Source organism: Grampus griseus (genome assembly GCF_964374135.1).
Source record: "Grampus griseus genome assembly, chromosome: 6".
NCBI lineage: Eukaryota > Metazoa > Chordata > Mammalia > Artiodactyla > Delphinidae > Grampus > Grampus griseus.
In genome coordinates, this window is record NC_139000.1 from 31,724,274 (window position 1) to 31,747,617 (window position 23,344).

Genomic DNA, 23,344 nt, shown 5'->3' on the forward strand with positions numbered 1-23,344 from the left:
CCCTGGTTGATCCTTACCTTTCTGACTTCTCTGGCTTTATCTTGTTTTTTTTTTTTCTTTCTCTTTCAAAATGGAATCATTCTTATGGTTCTGTGTTTGACTCTTTCTTCTCATTGGAGGTTATCTTCCCCCATCCTTTGATGTTATACAATATTATTTTTCTCTTTTCTTTGGCCTATAACTGGTAGACTCTATTGTGGTACCTATCTTGAGTAGAGCCCAGATTTTTGGCATAGTATGTCCTCTTCATTTTGTGACCTTTCTCCTTGTTTTAAATGCTTCTATAGGTTTTTTATGTGTGTTTTATTGTAAACATTATCAGTGTTTTTTGAAGATTGTTGTAGAGAGTAAATAACGGAAGAACTTCTCCCCCATGCTTTTTGTAATACTGTTTCCAGCCATGCAGGCCCCTTGCTATTCCTCAAACACTGCAAGCACACTTCTGCAGCAGAGCCTTTGCCCTTACTGTCTCTATCCGGAGTGCTTTGTCCAGATATCATCTCATCAGAAAGATCTTTCCTGATAGCTATATATAAAATAGCACTATCATCATCCAACTTGTCATTCTTTATCCACTTATTTTTCTTCATAGCACCTTTTTTTGTTTGTTTTTAACCACCCAAGATAAAAATATCTAGTTGTTTTTTCCCACAAAAATGGAAGCTCCATGAGAGGATGTTGTCAGTTTTGTTCACTGCTGTGTACCAAGTGCCAAGAACATAGCTGGTACAAAGGAAGCACATAGCAAACAGTGAATGAATGAATGGAGCATGTTCTTCCTTTCTGTTCCAGTGTCATCAATCTAGCTTAGTACTGCTTGCCCCTGTCTCCTGACTACTGTAGTCAGAACCTGGAGCTAAATCAGGGTTCAATTAATCCAAATATAATTTAGAGAGAGGAAAAAGTTACCCATTTTGACTTATAATTTGTTGTAGAATTCACTCACCAAATATTTATTCACCCATTATGTGCCTGTACCAGGCATGGGAAATAGTAAACAAATAAACAAAAAATTAGTTATTTATGGAACTATATTCTAATGATGTGTAGGTTATTTCATTTCATCTATTTTTTTTTAGAAGTTTTGGTTTAAAAAATTAAAAGAGAATTCATGGTTGAGTCTGACTTAACAAGCAGATAATATGTTTGTGTGACTGGTTTATGTGACTACATCAATGACCTTGATCCTCAGTTACTAGAAACAATCTGGGGTCAAAAACAGCTATTTAGTGCCAAAACTGCCAATCCACAGATAAAATACTGAGTCACAAAAACAGCTAACTAAAATTTCCCTTTAAAAAAATCTGCCTCATATTAAATTTTTCCTTTAAATGTATGCTTTTGTTGGTATTGCATAATCTTTATTTATTTATTTATTTATGGCTGTGTTGGGTCTTCGTTGTAGGGCGTGGACTTTCTGTAGTTGCGGTGAGTGGGGACTACTCTTCGTTGTGATGCGCGGGCTTCTCATTGAGGTGGCTTCTCTTGTGGAGCACAGGCTCTAGGCGTGCGGGCTTCAATAGTTGTGGCGCATGGGCTCAGTAGTTGTGGCTCGTGGGCTCTAGAGCACAGACTCAGTACTTGTGGCGTACAGGCTCAGTTGCTCCGTGGCATGTGGGATCTTCCTGGACCAGGGCTCGAACCCGTGTCTCCTGCATTGTCCAGTGGATTCTTAACCATTGCGCCACCAAGGAAGCCCGGTATTGCATAATCTTATAAGTAGAAAAGAAGATGGACAAGTATATATTTCAAGTTGTTACAGTTCATATGTTGCAAAACAGCTAGGGAATTCTGCTTCATTCAGGTATATTGCTGCTATTAGTTTTCTCAAAAAATATTATTACTGCTTCTCTCTTTCCATTAGAGCTGTTTCAAAACCAGAAAGATACAGTGGAGACAACATAATCTACAAACCACCAGGGGTAAGTTGCTATTTCTTAGTGTATAATTTTTAATATAATTTAAATACATATATAGTATAATCTGTAGTTTTGTACATGTTAATGTTCATAGAATCATAAAGTTTTAATATACAACGGAACCTTAAGGCATCATTTTGTGCTAATCTAAACCTTTCAAAGTAACGATGAGGACACAAGCCTAAAGTCACTCGGGCATTTAGTGGCAGAGCTGGGACTAGAGATCCCCTGATCCCCAGGCCTTTTTCACCTCTCTGTTTTGCCTTTGGCCTGGGACTCAAATTAAAAAGAAGACTTCAGTGGTCTGTGATCATCACTCCAACTTGAGTGAGACTAGCCAAGCTCCCAAATCTCCTGGGGTATAAGTCCACCTGGTACTTGCCAGATACTAAGGAGTGCTAAGTTGTTTTTAACCCTTGGCTAAGAAGTTAGGTGTGTCTAAACTTAGAAGTAGCTGTTTAGGCCCAGGTGATGGTAGCCACAAAAAAGACAGAAATCACAGTATTGTCACCCCAAATTGACGTAACTGTCTGTCATTGCAATTTTCACACACACACACAAATAGAAATCTATGGATTTTTTTTTAATTCATAGTTTTCACTTTAATTTTTTTTTGCGGTGTTTTGACACACTGAAGTTGTTAACTTTTCTATAGCCATATGAATGAATTTTTTGCTTAGAAAGCTCATTTCCTATTTTGAATTCACATAGGTATTTGCCTGTATTCTCTGCAATTGTATTTCTTTAATAATAGCTTACATAGTGTGACCATCTCTGGATTATCAGAATCTATGTGTCTCTCAGTGTAGCTTTCTTGTTAAGAGCACAGGCTCTGGAATGAGACTGTTTTAATGTCAAATCTGCCACCTTCCTTACCACTTCACACTGGTCAGAATAGCCATCATTAAAAAGTCTGCAAGTAACAAATGCTGGAGAGGGTGTGGAGAAAAGAGAACCGTCCTACACTGTTGGTGGGAATGTAAATTGGGCAGCCACTATGGAAAACAATACGGAGGTTCCTTAAAAAACAAAAAATTGAGTTGCCATATGATCCAGCACTCCCACTCCTGGGCATATACCCAGACAAAACCATAATTCAAGAAGATACACACACCCCTGTGTTCATAGCAGCACTATTTACAATAGCCAAGATATGGAAACAACCTAAATGTCCATCAACAGATGAATGGATAAAGATGTGGTACATATATACAATGGAATATTACTCAGCCATAAAAAAGAATAAAATAATGGCATTTGTAGCAACATGGATAGACCTAGAGATTATCATACTAAGGGAAGTTAAGTCAGAAAGAGAAGGACAAATATCATATCACTTATATGTGGAATCTAACATACAGTACAAATCAACATATCTAGAAACAGACTCACAGACATAGAGAACAGACTTGTGGTTGCCAAGGGGGAGAGTGGGTAGGGGAGGGAAGGAATGGGAGTTTTGGATTAGCAGAGGCAAACTATTACTGTATATAGGATGGATAAACAAGGTCCTACTGTATAGCACAGGGAACTATATTCAATATCCATAATGGAAAAGAATATGAAAAAGAATATATATAGATTCTTATACATACATATGTATAACTGAGTCGCTTTGCTCTATAAAAAAAAATAACACAACATTGTAAATCAATTATATTTCAATAAAATAAAAAAAGAATCTGCTACCTTCCTAGGTGTATAACTCTGGGGAAGTTTATTAGCTTCTCTGCGCTTTAGTTTGTTCATTAGTAAAAACAGCCATGATAATACTGGTACCTGCTTTATGGGGATGTTTTGAGGATTAATTGAGTCAACACATACAAGGTGTTTACAGTGGTAAAACAGTGCTTGGTCACAGTAAGTTGGCTTAGGTAATGTTAGCTATTTACCATCATTTTAGGCACTTCATAGATACAATTTTGAGTGAATGTGGAAACGGATACTGCAGTTAATTAATTTTAGAGATAGCCATGCCTTAGATTTATATAGTATCATGTATTTTTCAAGGCTTTTTCACTGGAAGTCTCCAAATTTTCTTCTAACATTTTTGAAGGGAGAGATAGCTAAATTAAATCATTAGGATAATTCTTCTTTTTACAATGTCTGCCTGCTATTGATGAAGATACTGGTAAACATGTAATTGACGCAAATCCAAGGGAAAGCAGAAGGCTTACACATCACAGGTTGGATAATCAGGTCCCCGATAATCACAGAGTTATCAGCTTATTACCATCTATAGCCCTCTTTCTCAGAAGTTCCATGTTTTTTGTTTCTTTTGTATCCTGTATAGATTTTCTGGGTTCATAGATGGCTTTAATAATGCATTTTTGCTAGCGCAGGTTAGATTTGTTTAATTTTTTTCTTTGTTTTTATAACAGCATTCTGCTCCAGATATGGTGTACTTGGGATCTATGACAAATTTTGATGGGACTTACAATTGGATTCAAGATAAATGTGTTCCTCTTGTCCGAGAAATAACATTTGAAAATGGAGAGGTACAGACTTTCTAATGTGTGTTGTTAGTTTTAATTAAGATTTCCGAAAGAGCAAGCTTCCTCCACCCATCTTACTATTTTACCACAGAACTTATCAGTTATAAAAATCATACAGTGAACATAAGTACATATAGCTATTTCCATAATACAGGCCAATGGTTCTCCACCTCTGCTATCCCAGAACCCCACTGTTGTATTTCCTGCAATAGCAGTGGTTCATGACAGCCTTGAAAATGAGTTTGAAAGTGCCTCTCAGGTGATTCTGATCCCACCCTTGGTTGAAGATCCTTGTTTAAGGGGATTGCTTTAGAAGCAATGCTCTGCAGATTTTAGTTACAATTAATTACATACAGTGAATAATCATTTGGTATAAAAAGGTTTTTCTGATTCCTGTCTATCCTAAAAGAATGAAACTGTGTTCTCTTTCCATCGTAAATAATGAAGGCAATTATCAGTTGTCATGTAACTGTCCTCAGTGATCCCATGCGGCTGAAAAAAGGCCCATCCCAAACTCTGAACAACTCCCACAAAAACAAAACACAAAAACCTAAGAAGCTGGAGGAGCAAGTACAAAGAGCTGTGTCTGTGAGGTGCATCTCTCTGTTCTTTACTGTATTTGAAACATATCTTTCATTTCATTTTGTTCCTTCATTTTCAAAACCCTCAGTCTAAGAATGTAATTTTTAAAAAGCATTAAAAAAAGTTTAAAAAAAACCTTTCTATATGCATACTTACTTCAAAGAATTATAAGTGCATAGCTCAGGTATTGAATACACAGCTCAAGAAATTATCACAGAGTAAACACACCCATATAAGCCCCACCAAGTCAGAGGTTGGCAATTCTGTAAGAAGTCAGACAGTAAATACTTTAGGTTTTGCAGTTCATATAGTCTCTGTTGCAACTACTCAACTTGGCAGTTGTGGCACAAAAGCAGCCCTAGATAGTACATAAATAAGTATGGTTGTATTCCAGTAAAGCTTGCTTGCACGCTTATTGTCTTAATTTCTATCAAATGAACATCCCTTCTACTTTTCTCAGTTCTCAGGGTTTCAGGTATGTTTAGCTGAATTAACTTACATTTTTATTGTATCATTTAGTCCTTAGAGGCTTAGAAAGATCTAGTAACCTGTCACGATTATTCACCTGCTTTGACAGTTCTTACAGGGATACTTTCAAAACAATTGAAAGTTGTGGATCTGGAAAATCTTAAACAATTAAACAGGGTCTGTCCGTCCTCCCCCAGCCCTACCTCCTGCCCTACGGTAGTTGGCACATTTAATAATTCTTTAGATTTATTACATGTTGTAACCAACTACCCATAAATCCTTTAAACTATGGGGAAAGATTTGTTAACCTCTGAATCTGGTTGTCTTGCTCTCCCTCTCCTGAATCCTTTAATACCTGCTGGGTAAAGAATATGTTGGTATGGATGTGGACATGGGTACACTTGGAAGCTCTAGCAGCATAAACTACCAGCTACTATGTTAACGTATGTACTGATAAATTAGTTTAGCAAACTAATTCACATAGTTTCGAATTATTAATCTATTACTTGCCTCTTAACAGCTGTTATTTCATCCATATTTGTGTTTTTTTGTTTAAACAAAAAATTTTTTGTTTACTTACGAAATTAGTAATTTTGTTTATTACTAATAAAGTAATACATTTGTTTCTACTTTTAACTTCTTAGCTCTTAAATTTTCTAAAAGGTAACTGCTGAGTCTTCTTTCCCAATTAGTATTTATTCAGCAACATTTGTGTCTTCATTTATTCAGTCATAGGTTGATTCCATATTGTGTACAAAAATCTGTGAGCAAAGGAGAAGTGAAATAAGATTCTCTGTCTTTAAGGGGTTTTCAATCCAGTAGTTCACATGTACATACAATATAAAGACATGCCCCATGCCACATGCCACATGAGGGGCACTGAGAAAATGTTCTGAGAGTTCAGAGAGAACTCAGTTCTACCTTTGGCAGAAATGGGATAGAATCAGGAATGGCTTTCTAAAAGAGGCATTTCAGTCCTGAAAAGGGATAAAAGAGAAAGAGAAGTACTAATGGAAATAGGGAATTAAGAGGAGGGGACAGTGCATTTATGTTGAGCATTGAAGGTACTGGAACTGGACTTGGAGATAAGGGACCAATTTGAGTTGGTGACTGAGATTGTTGACCTAGTTGAAGTTGCCAGGCTAGAGCAGAGAAGTCCAAAGACAGAACCATGGAAGAGTAGTTGCAATTAATGTGTTGGGAAAGAAAAAATGTGAGCACAAGAGATAAAAAGTGAGGAAGAAGAAATTCTAAATCAGTTTGCTAAAACATCATTGTGATGCCAGGAGCTGGGGGTAAGAGAGATGGGAAGTGACTGCTAATGACTCTGGATTTCTTTTAGGAGTGATGAAATGTTCTGGAATTAGATAGTGTTGATGCTTGCAACCTTGTGAATATAATAAAACCCACCAAATTGTACACTTCAAAATGTACTGCATTTTATGGTATTTGAATTACAGTCATCTCTTGCTTTCTGCCGGGAATTGATTCCCAGACCCCCACGGATATCAAAATCCTCGGATGCTCAAGTCCCTTACAGTTGGCCCTCCAGTATTTTTGGCTTCCACATCTATGGATTCAACCAACTCGTGGATCCTGTGGATATGGAAGGCCGACTATATATCTCAATTAACAAAAAAAGGTGAACTTGATGAAAAGCTTAATCATTTATCCTATGTGTGAGTGCAACAGTCTTAAACATGGAGACAGGAACCAGAAGAAAACTCTTATCCTATAAAATAGGTTCCAGTTTCAGCTTTTTTAGGGTAAGGACATGTGTGCTTTCTCCTGAGGCAGTTCCTAAGTTATAGAGAGATAAGCAAAAGAATTGTTAATGGAAATGATTTTATTATGGGGCCCTTTCTGGACTTTTTTTATGAGTCAGAACTTAGCATTTGTCAGAGAGAATAAATGATCAAAATATGCTGCCTACTTATCACATTTCTCTTGTATTCTCCAATAACAATAATAAAAATTTTTTAAGTAACAAAAATTTCAAGATGTTTTTGTGTATGTATACATACAGGGTATCTAAACATACACATACATAGTGGCAAGTATTTGTTAATAATGTTGATAAATTGTGTATTGGTTGAAAACTGGCTATGTTACGGGGTTTTTGTCTTTTGTTCTGAATCACACTTTTCAGCTTTTGGTAGGTCTCATGTAAGTGGAGTGGGTTTTGCAATAAACCTTAGAATAAGCATAAGTTTGCAAATCAGTTAGATTTATTTATTGCTGGTACACTCAGTTTTTCAGTGTTATCCGTGAAGACTGTTTATCCTCTCGTAAAATCAACATCTTGAAAAAGAATCAGCATAGTTCCTCCTTTGGTCAACTCACGTTTTAAATGTCATGGCTTCATCCAATACTAGCTAACAGGTCAGCCTGGTGGTTACTTTAAGGCAGGTCAGCATCTACAGTACAGCAGGACATGTGAGTCCTCTGAGTGCTTGGATACTTAAGGTGGAGGGCATGCGTTCCTTCCTCCATTAAGGCATTTATTGACATCATTGGATCTCTTTCCTGGGATGTTGCAGCTGTTGCATGTTATGTGGGCTGGGTTTAAAATTGTTCCTACCTAGAAAATAGCTAGAGCTGAATGGAGAGGCCTGATAATTCTCACTGAATACTTCTCTATACAGGAATTGACAGAAGAAGGACTGCCTTTTCTCATACTCTTCCACATGAAAGAAGATACAGAGAGTTTAGAAATATTCCAGAATGAAGTAGCCCGACAATTAATAAGTGAAAAAGGTAGACAGATTAAGGTGTTTGTTTATATCCTTCCTTTCTCTATTTTTGTACCTTCTCCCTTTTCCATTACATTAATACAGAAACATATTTGGGTTAAAAACTTAACAAATTATTTTAACTCTGCTCAACTCCTGAATTTACATTGAAAACATGGGGATGGGAGGCGTCAGTAGAGATAATATGAAGCAATAGCTTTAAAAAAGAAAACAAACAAACCCTGACTCTTTTAGCTCTCTAAAATCAAACAGCATGAAAAGTGGGGTCATGGGTGGACAGTGTTAGTTTTAGGCACTTTCTTCCAGCACCTTGATACCTCTCTGGTCCTTTTCTAATAGTCCCAAAAATACTGCTGAGAGAACTTACACAGTCAGATTAACATTTACTATATTTCCAAGTGAAAGAAAGTTGAGTAGTTCTCTGCAGGCTTCTCCAAAGCATCAAAAAGGAATTTGAGGTATCACCAGCTTTCCCTCTGTAGTTAGAGAAGAAAGTCAAACAAAATAAACTGAAGGCTTTGTATAGAACCATGCCCATATTAGTTACTCTAAATATTTTTGGGGTTGAATTGGATTAAAAATCGACCAGTAGGGACTAGAAGGGCATCCTTGATGAAATGAAGATGATCCTATGAGAACAGATCATATGTCAGTTTCTGGAACTTGTTCCCCAGACCTGGGTAATCTGCAGAGCAAATGATTACCCACTTAAAGAAAATTTAAAAATTCACTATAGCATTTGAATTTGGGTTGAGTTCCTATAATTTTTAAGGAAATTATACTCTCTGCCCTAAGAATTAAGATCCTACCTTTTTAAAGTGTTGTAATATTTAGGCTTTAGTTTTTGTGGTCTACATTACTCTAAAGCATGTTGGGTTTTTTTAGTATGTCACTTTTTATGAACTTGCAAACTTATGAGAATACGCTGTGTGAGCGCTGACGGTTATGCTAGACAGAAATGTCTTAGCTGATTGCATGTCCTCTTCCTCTTTTGACCCTCAAAAGAATATTCTAATCTACCTCTCCAAATTCTATTTCTTTTAAAGGTACCATAAACTTTTTACATGCTGACTGTGACAAATTTAGACATCCTCTTCTGCATATACAGAAGACTCCAGCAGATTGCCCTGTAATAGCTATCGACAGCTTTAGGCATATGTATGTGTTTGGAGACTTCAGGGATGTATTGTAAGTATTCATTTTGGTTTTTTAAAATTACTGATATATGTCTCAAAAATGAACTTAAAATAATTGTCTGAATATTTTAAATAACCCTATGTTGAAATGCTTTGTTATTCAAAAGGAAGAGTTTTTTTTTTTCACTCCAGATTATAGTATAATTGACTGTGGGGAATTCCCTGATGGTCCAGCAGTTAGGACTTGGCGCTTTCACTGGTCGGGGAACTAAGATCCTGCAAGCTGAGCAGTGTGGTTAAAAAAAAAAAAAAAAGAAAAGAAAATGTTAACTGACTATGAGAATTATGATATATCCCTATAGAAATGCCAACATTAGATGATCCTAAATGCTTGGGAATTAATCTCTGAAAGAAAATTTTTGACCTATGAGAAATTCGTTTTGAATTGAGTTTGGTCTTTGTCAGCACATCAAGGAAAGTGGGTTAATCCTATGTAGGTTAAAGGAAATGGGTAATATTGCTGCTTATTTGTGACTGTGTCTACCGAGAACATTAGTGGTGTTTAAGACCCAGAAGATGGCTGTGACAAGGCATTTGTAAGGGCATACAGCTAGGGACCTTTCCAAGAACGGATATGCTTCCTGACTCTATTCTCACCTTTCCACAGTATTAATAAACATATAAACCTTGTAACTACCACAGATATTAAATTTTTATCAGCTTTCTGAGATGTTAAATACAGTGATTAAAAATGGAAATGTTTCTTCATATATGAAAAATTTAAGCAATACAGGTATTAATTCAAACTAGACCTTTTCTTTTCAAAATTCATTTAAATAACCTCTTTTTTAATGTCCAAAGATTAAATTTCACAGTTAGAGGGTGATTTGAAGTCCTATTGCAGGATGAATTACCTCATTCATTTCTAAATATTTTAATAGAGATGTGGTTCTTTGATAGAAGATTCTCAGTCCTCATATAGAGGAGGCCTACATTTGAGTCCTACCTCGGTCAAATCACTTAACTTCTCTGTTCTTGTTTCTTTACACTTAAAATATGGTTGGTGGTACAGCCTCCCTAATGGGATTGTTACAGAAATTAACAAGATGATGGCTGTGTTATGAACCTTAAAGTACTTACAGATACTGTTTTTATTTTACCTGTACTCAAAAGAATACCACTTAGCATATTAACTCATTGAAAATTTATCCGGGTCTTCTATACGACAGTTGTATAACATAAACCAAGTCATATAAAAACTAATGGTTTAGGGCTTCCCTGGTGGTGCAGTGGTTGGGAGTCTGCCTGCCGATGCAGGGGACACGGGTTCGTGTCCCGGTCCGGGAGGATCCCGTGTGCCGCGGAGCGGCTGGGCCCGTGAGCCATGGCCGCTGAGCCTGCACGTCTGGAGCCTGTGCTCTGCGGCGGGAGGGGCCGCGACAGTGAGAGGCCCACGTACCGCAAAAAACAAAAAACAAAAAAACCCCAACGGTTTAAAGTTTACTAAGACTGGATCCCTGCCCTCAAAGAACTCACAACCAGGTAGAAAAAGAAGACAAGCTGGGTAACAGGCAGTTGTTTTATAATGTGATAAGTGCTCTGACAGAGTTCAGCAGAAGGGGCACCTGATTCAAGATTTCTGGAGATGTTAATGCCTAAGGTAGGACCTAAAGTTCTCTAGAAGTTTTTCATGGAAGTGAGAAGGAGACAGGGCTTGGAGAAAAGTGATGTTGGTAGAAACAAGTACAGAGTCTCTTGGCTGAATATGAGTGAACAGCAGGGGTGTCGCTGAGGGATGCGGTCAAGAGAAGTAAATAGGAGCTTGTTCATGAAAGCTCCTACATGCTGTGTTAAGGAAGTTTGATCCTGAAAACTATGAAGAGCCAATGAAGGATTTTAATCAGGGGATTGTTTTTTTAAAGATCACTCTGAATGCAAACTGGAGAATAGATTAGAGGGAGTCAAAATAGGATCTAGGAGGCTGTTCAGTAATCCAGGCAAGAGTTGATGGTAGATACTTAAATGAATGAATTTCCAAAATTCTGGCAGTAGCACTAAGTAAAGCTAGAGAGAAGCAGGATTCTTGAGACTTTTTTTTAGGTGGAATAGGAGGACTTGTGGGGGAGGGGCGAGGCTAGCCCTGATGGCCAGGACTCTGATTTGGACAACTAACTGGGTTGTGATGCCACTAACTGAGCTGGGAAGTTAGTGGAGGAGCAGCCTTGTGGTAAAGATGACGAGTTCCTTTTCTTGGCATATTGAATTTGAGGTGCTTGTGGGCTACAAAGGAGAAGAGTGTCCAGAAAGGAGTTTATATGGCTCTGGGATTCAACAGTGAGATAAGGGCTGGGTCTTGAACACATGGGGATGTAGTTGAAGTTACTGAAACAGATGAGATGACCTAGAACGGGGTTGAAAGTGGAACCCTGATGAATACCAACATTTAAGGAGAGGATAGAAGAAGGAACATGTGCAGAAGACCGAAGAGGGGGAGGAATCAAAGAAGTGAAAGAAAAAACAGAAAAGAGTAATATGGTAATTGCGGGAGGAGCACTTCTAGCAGGAAGGAATGCGCAACCAGAAGATAAGGATGGAGCATCTGTTAGATTTGACCCTCAAAAGGCTGTATTGCAGTGAATTGAAGAGTGTTTGGTAAGGAAATGAAGATTTGACGTGAAGATTCTTGCAAGAAGCCTCTAAAGGGGAAGAAAAATAGGGAGAGCTCCAGAGAGACATAGGGTGAAGTAAAGGTTTAGCTTTTCTTCCCCCCACTCCCCTTAGGGTAACAAGAAACTAAATATGGTTAAATGCTTGTTGGGACAGAATCAAATGGATTTATTGAAGAGATAGGGAAAAGAGGGGTTCACTGATAAAGCAAAGTCGTAAGGAGCACAGAGGGAATGAGGGGCAAAGGAAAGGAAATAACCTACCCTCCCTAGTGAGAAAGAGAAGGAAGGGTGCAGCATTTCTTTGGGTTTTTTGGGGATTATGGTGTTAGCGACAGCAGCAGAAAACTGCTGAGGATCCTGTCTGATTCTTGTTTTTAACTGTGGCTAAGGAAGCAAGATCATTTGCTGAGTGAGGAGCTGGGGGATAGTTTGAGAGGGCAGGACTGTGCTGGATTTAAAAAGGAAGAGTAGTTGTTCCCAGAAATCCACCATAAAGATCCAGATCTCCCTAAAATCCGGCATTTATTTGGATAAAAATTGGAACTCATACAGTCCGCTTAGCAACTGTGTGAGCGTTGACTGTTGTGCTAGACAGAAATGTCTTAGCTGATTGCATGTCCTTTTCCTCTTACTTCATTGGCTTGCCTCCAGAGGCTGCAAGCTCAAGATAAAAGAACAAACTTTTTAGGAGAGGGGGCAGCTGTTCTAGTGGTTGAGTTCGCTGCAAGAGCTTCCAGGCAGTGACTGTGCTTGGCATTAAAATGCTGCCCTATTCATGGGTCATTTGCATAAAGTCTTATCAGGCCATTTCCCTACCTTTGGTAGTGGATAAATCTTGGGTTGATTATTTACTTCTTCCTTTCACTGGAAATTTACAGCCCTAATTATGAAGTCTCAAATTAGCGGAAGTCAATAGGATGTTGACTCAGGTTAGGTTTACCAATCAGCAACCAAGCTATGCCCAACTTTGGCTTTTATTCCTAGGAATGTTGTTACACGTGAAGGGAAACCTGTGACGAATTCTATCTTGGCTATCTTAAGTTTTTTCCTCCAGTTCTGAAGTCGGGTTTAAAACACTCTAGCACTTCCAATCCCATCTTGGTGTCTGTTTCTTAGACTATCCAAACTAAGGTAAATGGTCATATTATTTATCACATGACCCAGTCCCCCTATCCTCCAACCATAGTTCACTGGACCAAGAGATGGGCACTTGACCAAGAAAAGCTAATTTATCAGCTGGCAGCATTCTGCTTGTGCCCTGGTGCCAAAAGACACTGAGTCAGTAAGATTCCCCAAAGAAATATGGAAATGGGAAATGATCCTCTCCCATCCTGCAAGTGGTTAGTCCTGTGAGCAGGGACGGAGATAAGAGAAGAGACTGTATTTGAAGCTCTGAAACAAATTACTTCTTTAATTTCTCCCTTAGGTGCCTGATTTCCCCTCCTAGGCACTATTTCCTCTAATATTTTTTTAATTGTAAAGAGGCATATGCTGTGTGAGCTACAAACTGAGCCTATGTGAATAGATAAGTGTTAAAAATCAAAACATGCAGCAAAGTGAATCAGACACATTTAATGGCTTGTGTAATTGTCATTGTGCTGCATGGTAATTAAGGCTTAAATGATCAACAGTTTCCATAAATTGGTGTAATTACTATTACTTCTGCTTAGTAGCATGGCATTTCTGGGGTTAAGTGGGGGACGTATGGTTGTGGTAAGGAGAGACAAAGCAGATTTATGCTGCAGTTTCCTCCCAAGCTAGAGGCAGGCACTGTAGCATGGTGGGGGCAGGGCGAGGTGCTAACCAGTGTTGTATTCATCTCTTCTTGCAGAGAAAATGAGGGTTAGGGAGGTAAGGTAACCAGCAAGGCCGCACAACTAATTAGTGGCAGGGCTAGGAATCATGTCAGAGTATACTGAACCCCCAAATCCCAAGCTCATAACACTTGATACCAAAGCAGTTACATTTTCAGTATATATAAAAGCAGTGTAAGTGTGAATGTGAAAGATGTTTGAAGAGACAGTATTGCTAGTACCGGAAACTAAATCACAGATCTCTAAATCCTTAGTTTTTTTCTATAGATTGACCAGATTGGTCTCTTGCCAAATGTAAAGGAAAAACTTTTATATGGAGATGGGAATGGGGGGAAGTTTTGAAGCCCAAGAGCACATGAGGGTAGGTCTAGGAAATGTTCTCCAGTCCCGAGAGAAGAGAATAAATGATGGGGTCTGGTATAAGACTGTGGAAGGGCTTTCTAGAGAATCTTACCTTCTAAAAAACTGTGGCCTGCAAATACCCTACCATCTGTTCCTTTGCTTAAGGGTTCTTATGTAAGCTGCCACTGGAGCCCCAGTGATGGGAAAAAGCAGCAGGACAGACTTCAGGTCACTCCTAGGAAAATTAACAGGCTACTCTAATGCTAATGAGTTCCCCAACTCTGGGCTCTAGGTCATTTCTTCCAAATCACTATATCACTGAGAATTATGATCGTAATTCCTTGAAGTACTCAGGTGAGGGTGGTTGTGGTGAGCTGAGACGAGACTGAAACTACAGGGGTGGGGTATCTCCCTAATTCAGGAATTTGCTTGTCTGCCACGATGAACTCTAGCCTGTCTCGTTGAACTTAGAGGGAACCAACCAGGAACTGAATGAAATGGTAAAGAACTTGGAGGGACAGGTAAGAGAAATGTTTAGAATCAGGTCACCGTTAAGTTCCCCTTTAACCCTGAGAATCTGGTTTTGTTCTTCATTGTCTAGGGGGTTCTTTTTTTTTTTTTACCCAAATCAGGCTTTTCTTGATTGAAAAAAAAATGGTGCCGAGAAATCTTTTTTTTATTATGTTCTTTTTCTAAATTTTTTAATTTTATTTTTTATACAGCAGGTTCTTATTAGTCATCAGTTTTATACACATCAGTGTATACATGTCAATCCCAATCGCCCAATTCATCACACACCCCCCCCCACCCCCACCGCCGCCGCTTTCCCCCCTTGGTGTCCATACGTTTGTTCTCTACATGTGTGTCTCAACTTCTGCCCTGCAAACCAGTTCATGAGAAATCTTTTTAAAAGGCAAACCTTATTTAGTTTCTATTATCTCTTGTTATACTAACTGCTTTGTAATGGCATTAGTAGATGTTCATCCAGTGCTTTGCTTTTAGTTTCATCTGCTTATTACAAGATTAAGAGTTTGACTACTTTGAATGTATATATCTGGAATATATCCTAATATTTATCAACTACCCATCTGCCCTATTCCCCACCTCTCCTATTTATCTGTATACTTTTGATTCTCTGAATGTGTCTCTCCTGTCAACCACTGGGCAATATACACAGTGGTCCAGGTCCCTAAACACCATTTTTATTTTCATATACCGTACTTATCGTACAACTGATATGGATACGTAGTATTTATAAGTACTTTTTATTTTACAAATCATTCCAGTATATTTTACCTTATTTGGTCCTGCCAGCAAAATAGACATCAAACACTGACAGAGCCAGGCACTGTACCAGCCTTACTTTATACTTTTGTATGTGTTTTCAGTTAATCTATAACAAGCTTAGAAGATAGGTATTATTTCCACTTTTACAATAAAGAAGTTAAGCTCTGAGAGATTTATAAACTTTACTGAAGTGGAGTCACTATAGAGGCGATATAGCATAGTGGTTAGGTGCACAAGACTCTAGATCCGGACTGCTTAGATTTAAATCCCAGTCTGTTACCTATTAGTTATATCATCCTGGGCAGTTTCTTACCACCTCTATGCCTCTGTTTGCTCATCGGTAAAATAGGAATAATAATAGCATCTACTTAATAGGGTTGTTGTGAGCATTAAATGAATGTATCTATCTATGGCTCTTAGAACAGTGATACATGGTCAGTGCTATTAGAAGGCTAGCTATGATTATTATAGGCAATAATATATTTGGATTCAAATCCAAGTCTGTTAGACTATAAAAACAATAGTTAAGTTAAATAAAGCAGTTGTTCTCATTTTACATATCAGAAAGCTGAAGCTCAAAGACGTTAAGTAACTTAAATGGCAAGATACAGTGTTTTTACACTGTAATACATTGAATGAGTTCAAACTACATTATTGTATGAGTCAAAAAGTAGAAAACAATATTAGGACATTGAATCCAGCAGTGTATGAAAGAATAATAATATATCACAACCAAGTGGGCTTTATCCCAAGTGTGCAAGGCTCATTCAGCCTTCAAAAATCAATGAGAGTAATTCAGCATATACTGATTACATCAACATATGCAAGAAGCATTTGACAAAATTCAATATCCATCATGACAAAGATGCTTAACTAACTAGGAATATATGGAAACTTCCTCAATCTGATAAAGGACATTTACAAAGAACCTACTGCTAATACATATTTAATGGTGAAAGACTGAATGCTTTCCCCTTAAGATCAGGAACCAGGCAAAGATGTCTACTCTCTTTGTATGTGTGTGTTAAGTATATCATTTGTTCCTTATTTCTGATTATAAAAATTTTATCTTCTTTGTGGATAATTTTTAAAGTTGATAAAATGCCAAAGAATAAATTAAAAATCACCCATAAATCCACAAGAGATCTATACATGTGTTATAAAATTAGAGCTATGCTATTTTATGAATTTTCTTTTTATCCACATAAACATCTTCCCATGTCATTAATATTTTTCTGTTATTTCTAATGGTCAGATAGCTTGCCTTTGAATGGATTGTTTCATGATTTGTCTAAATAACCCCTGTTGTTTGAAATCCAGGTTTTTCCCATGAAAAAATAAATAACACTGCTAGTAATGGGACTTTACCTGATTCATCCTCATTAACATTCTTATAGTTTTGGGTGCTGTGGAACACTTTGAGTTCTGTGACACCATCATGATTTTCCCTCGTTTTCCCGTTGTTTTTTGGTGCTTTCATTGTCTTTTACTGATTGTGCTTGTCTTTCACCCTTTGTAATAATGATCATAGTACTGTGCTGTCTAATATGATAGTTACTAGCCCTATATGAATACTTAAGTTTACATTAATTAAAATGATATAAATTAAAAGTCAGTTTCTCAGGCACTCTAAACCCATTTGAGGTGCTCAGTGGCGACATGCGGGTAGTGGTTCCTGTATTTGACAGCATAGATATACAATATTTTTCCGTCTTCACACAAGTGCTCCATCCTTCTCTCTGGATAGCAGCTTCTTCTGCTGCTGTGCTGTAACTTCTGCATGGATGTGGTTTTTTTTTTTTTTTTTTTTTTTTTAGTTTTGGCTGCATTGGGTCTTCGTTGCTGTGCGTGGCCTTTCTTTTTAGTTGCAGTGAGCGGGAGCTACTTTTCATTGCTGTGCACGGGCCTCATTGCAGTGGCCTCTCTCGTCTTGGAGCACTGGCTCTAGGCGCGCGGGCTCTAGAGCGCAGGCTCAGTAGTTGTGGTGCATGGGCCTAGCTGCTCTGCAGCATGTGGGATCTTCCTGGACCAGGGCTCGAACCCGTGTCCCCTGCATTGGCAGGCGGATTCCTAACTACTGTGCCACCAGGGAGGCCCCATGGATGTGGTTCTGATTTATCATGACAGGACTTAGCATGAACTCTATATGATTTTATAACTCTTTGACTTTGTAACTCTATATGACTTTGTAACTCTAATCAAATCATCTGTGTTCCTTATATCTCTTAGTTCACATCCTCCAGGATCTGATTGGCTCAACACACATAGATTGGTTCCCTCTCCACTCCAAATTATATGTCCCCTCACTTTTTTTTCCAGCTTTATTGAGGTATAACTGACAAAATTGCATATATTTAAGATATATTTTGATATATGTATACATTGTGAAATAATTACCACAGTCAAGTTCATTAACCTATCACCTCCCGTAGTTACGTTTTTTTTTTTTTTTGGTGAGAACAATTAAGGTCTATTCTCTTAGCACATTTCAAATATACAGTGCAATATTAGTACTATAGTCACCATGCTGTACATTAGATCTCCAGAACTTACTCATCTTGCATAACTGAAACTTTGTATCCTTTGACCAACACTTTTCCATGTCTCCCACCCACTCAGTCCTTGGTGCCCACCAGTCTGTCCTCTGCTCCTGTGAGTTGTTTTTTCATATTTCACTTAGCATAATGTCATTCAGGTTCATCCATGTTGTCAAAAATGACAGGATTTCCTTCTTTGTTAAAGCTGAATAACATTGCATTGTGTGTGTGTGTGTGTGTGTGTGTATATAAACCTTACCCATATTTTCCTTATCCATTCATTGATTGATGGTCACTAGGTTATTTCTCTATCTTGGATGTTGTGAATAATGCTGAAATGAACATGACAGTGCAGATATCTCAAGATACTGATTTCATTTCCTTTGCGTATACACTCAGAAGTGGGATTGTTGGGTCATAAGGTAGTTATATTTTTATTTTTTGAGGAACCTCCATACTGTTTGCCATAATGGCCTTACCAGTTTACATTACCATGAACAGCATACAACGGCTCTCTCTTCTCCATATTCTTGCCAACACTTATTATCTTTTGTCTTTTTGATAATAACCATTCTAACAGATGTGAGTTTTGTAAAATCATTGTGCATTTTGCAAATCATTGTGGTTTTTGATTTGCATTTCCCTGATGCCTAGTGATGTTGAATACCTTTTCATGTACCCATTAGCCCTTCATATATTGTCTTTTGAGAAATGTCTCTTCATGTTCTCTGCCCATTTTTAAATTAGGCTTTTGTTTTCTTGCTATTGAGTTGTGTTAGTTCCTTATGTTTTTGGATACTAAACCCTTACCATGTATATGATTTGCATATATTTTCTCTCATTCTGTAGGTTGTCTGTTCACTCTGTTGTTTCCTTTGCTGTGCAGAAGCTTTTTTGTTTGATACAATTGCATTGTCTTTGCCTTTTTTTTTTTTTTTTTTTTTTTTTTGGCGGTACATGGGCCTCTCACTGTTGTGGCCTCTCCCGTTGCGGAGCACAGGCTCCAGACGTGCAGGCTCAGCAGCCATGGCTCACGGGCCCAGCCGCTCTGCGGCATGTGGGATCTTCCCGGACCGGGGCACGAACCTGTGTCCTCTGCATCGGCAGGCGGACTCTCAACCACTGCACCACCAGTGAAGCCCTATCTTTGCTTTTATTGCCTGTGCTTTTTGGGGTCATATCCAAAAAGTCATTGCCCAGACCAATGTCAAGAAACTTTATGCCTATGTTTTCTTCTAGGAGTTTTACAGTTTCAGGTCTCACATTTAAGTCCTTAATCCATTTTGAATTGATTTTGTATATGGTGTGAGAGAGATATACAAAATAAAATTGGGTAAGGGTCCAGTTTTATTCCTCTTCATGTGATTCCCAGCACCATTTATTTAAAAAACTACTCTTTCTTGGGCTTCCCTGGTGGCACAGTGGTTAAGAATCCACCTGCCAGGCTTCCCTGGTGGCGTAGTGGTTGAGAGTCCGCCTGCCGATGCAGGGGACATGGGTTCATGCCCCGGTCCGGGAGGATCCCACGTGCCGCAGAGCGGCTGAGTCCATGGGCCATGGCCACTGGGACTGTGCGTACGGAGCCTGTGCTCCACAACGGGAGAAGCCACAGCAGTGAGAGGCCCGTGTACCGCCAAAAAAAAAAAAAAAAAAAAGTCCACCTGCCAATGCAGGGGACACGGGTTCAAGCCCTGGTCCGGGAAGATCCCACATGCCTTGGAGCAACTAAGCCCTTATACCACAACTACGGAGTCTGTGCTCTAGAGCCCGTGAGCCACAACTACTGAAGCCTGCGTGCCTAGAGCCTGTGCTCCGCAACAAGAGAAGCCACCACAATGAGAAGCCTGTGCACTGCAACAAAGAGTAGCCCCCACTCGCCACAACCAGAGAAAACCCTGCATGCAGCAATGAAGACCCAACACAGCCAAAAATAAAATAAATAAATTAAAATAAAAACTACCCTTTCCTCATTGTGTATTCTTGGTAGCTTTGTGGAAGATCAGTTGACTATGAATGTCTGGATTTACTTCTGGGCTCTCTATTCTGTTCCAATGATCTATGTGTCTGTTTTTATAATAGTATCATATTGTTTTGATTATTACAGCTTTGTAGTATATGCTGAAATCAGGTAGTGTGATGTTTCCATCTTTGTTGTTCTTGCTCAAGATTGATTTGGCTATTCAGGGTCTTTTGTGGTTACATATGAATTTCAGGATTGTTTTTTCTATTTCTGTGAAAAATACCATTGGGATTTGGTAGGGATTGTGTTGAATCTGTAGATTGCTTTAGGTAGTATGGACATTTTAACAATATTAAATCTTCCAGTTCATGAACACAGGGTATCTTTCCATTTATTTATGTCATTTTTCATCAGTGTTTTATAGTTTTGAGTGTACAGATATCTTACCTCCTTGGCTAAATTTCTTCCTAAGTATTTTCTTGTTTTTGATAAATATGCCCACTTCCACTAGTTCTATTTAATGTCATACTGGAAGTCCTAGCAAGTACAATAAGACAAGAAAATAAATAAAAGGTGTTCAGACTGGAAAGAAACTATCTTTCTTTGTAGATGACATGATTATGTATGTAAAAACTCCCAATGAATTCACAAGACAGCTTCTAGAACTGATAAGTGCTTTTAGCAGAATACAAGGTCAACTTTTAAAAAATCACTTTTATTTCTATACACTAACAGAGAACAGTTGGAAACCATTAAACTTTTGAAGTATCATTTATAATAGCCCCAAAGGAAAAAAATTTTAAAGAACTATTTAGGGGGCTTCCCTGGTGGCGCAGTGGTTGAGAGTCCGCCTGCCGATGCAGGGGACACGGGTTCGTGCCCCGGTTCGGGAAGATCCCACATGCCGCGGAGCGGCTGGGCCCGTGAGCCATGGCCGCTGAGCCTGCGCGTCCGGAGCCTGTGCTCCGCAATGGGAGAGGCCACAACAGTGAGAGGCCCGCGTACCGCAAAAAAAAAAAAAAAAAAAAAAAAAGAACTATTTAGGTATAAGTCTAACACAATATGTACAGGATCTATATGCTGAAAACTACAAAATGCTGATGAAAGAAATCAAAGATGACCAAAAGAAATGAAGAAACATACTGTGTGCATGGATTGGAAGACTCAGTACTGTTAAGATATCAATTCTCCCCAAACTGACCTATAGATTTAATGCAGTCTAAATCAAAATCTCAGCTAGATTTATTATAGATACAGAAAAGCTGATTCTAAAATTTATATGGCAAGGTAAAACTGGAATACCAAAAGCACTATTGAAAAAGAAACAAAGTTGGAAGACTCATACTACCCAATTTTAAGATACACTGTAAGCTAAAATAATCACGGCAGTGTAATATCAGTGAAAAAGTAGGTACATAGAGCTGTGGGACAGAAAAGAGAATCTAGAAATAGACACACAAATATAGTAATTGATTTGTTTTTAAAGGTGCAAAGACAATTCAGTGGAGAAGGATAATCTTTTCAATAAATGGTGCTGGACCACCAGAACACGTTCATACAGACCAAAATTGAAAGGTAAAACTCTTACAAGTAAATGTAGGAGAAACTCTTCATGACCTGGTGTTAGACAACGAGTTCTTAGATAGAACACCATCCATAAAAGAAAACAATTGATAAACTGGCCTTCATGGTGTTAAGAACTTTTGCTCCACAAAAGATACTGTTAGAATATAAAGAAGATATATGAATGACAAATAAGCACATGAAAAATTGCTCAACATCATTATTCATTATAGAAATGCAAATTAAAACCAGAATGAGATCCCATTATACATCTTTCAGAATGGCTAAATTAAAATGCTGATAATACTAGGTGTTCATGAGGATATGGAGCAAATGGAACTCTCATACATTGCTGGTGGGACTGCAAAATGATACAGCCACTCTGGAAGACAATTTGTCATTTTCTTAAAAAGTCAAACATACACCACCCATGTAATCCAGTATTTTTCCTATAGAAATAAACTTACGTTCACACAAAAACCTGTGCACAAATGTTTGTGGTAGCATTGTTCACAATCACCAAAATCTAGAAAGAACCCAAAGTCCTTCAGTGGGTGAATGGATAAACTAGTTGTGGTATATCCACTCAGTGGAATTCTATTCAATAAATAAAAGAACAAACATTTTTATGCGTGCAGCAAAATGGTTAAATCTCAAATGTAGTATGTTAAGTAAAAGAAGCCAGTCTCGTGATTATATGCTGTATGATTCCATGTCCGTGACATTCTGGAAAAGGCAAATTATGGGAACAGAGAACAGATCAGCAGGAGTTAAGGGGAAGAGGAAGATATGAGTTAAAAAAAAAAACGGGTGTTGGTTCTGTATCCTATTTGGAGGTGGTAACAAGATGCTATAAGCCTATGTTAAAACTCATACAACTTAAGCCCCCCAAATGAATTCTACTCTATGTAAATTTTTAAAAATAATAAAAATACTTCTCACCTTGTATGCATTTGTCAAAGCTCGTTTAAATGAAACACTTAACATGTTTTGTGCATTTCACTGTATAAATTTTGCATCACCTAAAAATAAATACTGTAAACAAAAAAGTAAGTGGAGGATGGGAGAGAAACACTTAGGTGTTCTGATTAGAAAAAGTATACCTTAAAGTGTGAAAATATAATTGAATTTATTACAGCAAGGGTCCATTTATTCTCCTTTTTTAACGGATAACCATGTTGTTTTCTTGACAATATATTGTTTATTCACTGATTGTTACCTAATGATGGATAATTTCTAGCCACAAGCTAGATAAGAGTTCTTTTGTAATCTGTTTTCTACCACATCAATTCAGATTCATCCTATCTCTCGTCTTTGCTTTTTGCTCACAATTCTCTCATATGTTGACAAGGGGAAAAAACTCAAGCTGGGGAAAAATCTGTTTTGAGTGTACTCTATGAATTTGTTACACTTAAGATCTAATTATAAATTACTGCTCGACTAGCAGAAGCAATTCACACTGTATTGGTTGTGATCATCTTTGAACGTTGTAAAATAACAAATTAGCAGGGGCTTTATCTTAAACATTATAGATTCTTTGCAGTTCTTTGAATTGAATGGATATATTTTAGCACTTTCCTGCGGGTGACAGTAGATGATGTCAGATTAAATTTAAATTGATATCCTCTCAATGTTTATCTCTAGTGCATATGCAATTTCTTCTGTACCAGAGAACCTTTCAGAGGCATTCTGTCAATACAGCTACCTGACAGTCATTTGTATTTGTAAACTGTGCATTTGGCACCTGCTGGCCTCTGTTGCACTGGAGCTAGTGGGGAGCCAAAATGGGTGTACAATGAAGTTATTGGCTGTTACATCT

At 38.0% G+C, this 23,344-nt stretch overlaps 1 protein-coding gene across 2 annotated transcripts in view; it reads left to right on the plus strand.

Moving 5' to 3' along the window:
- The window catches only part of ERP44 (endoplasmic reticulum protein 44), a 90,405-nt gene that overhangs the window by 61,549 nt on the left and 5,512 nt on the right, over positions 1-23,344 (plus strand). For both annotated transcript variants that reach the window (XM_082657483.1, XM_082657482.1), the window contains 4 exons: positions 1,865-1,922; positions 4,301-4,417; positions 8,110-8,221; positions 9,264-9,405. In XM_082657483.1, the coding sequence (XP_082513609.1) occupies positions 1,865-1,922; positions 4,301-4,417; positions 8,110-8,221; positions 9,264-9,405 (429 nt within the window). The remainder of the gene's footprint in view (positions 1-1,864; positions 1,923-4,300; positions 4,418-8,109; positions 8,222-9,263; positions 9,406-23,344) is intronic.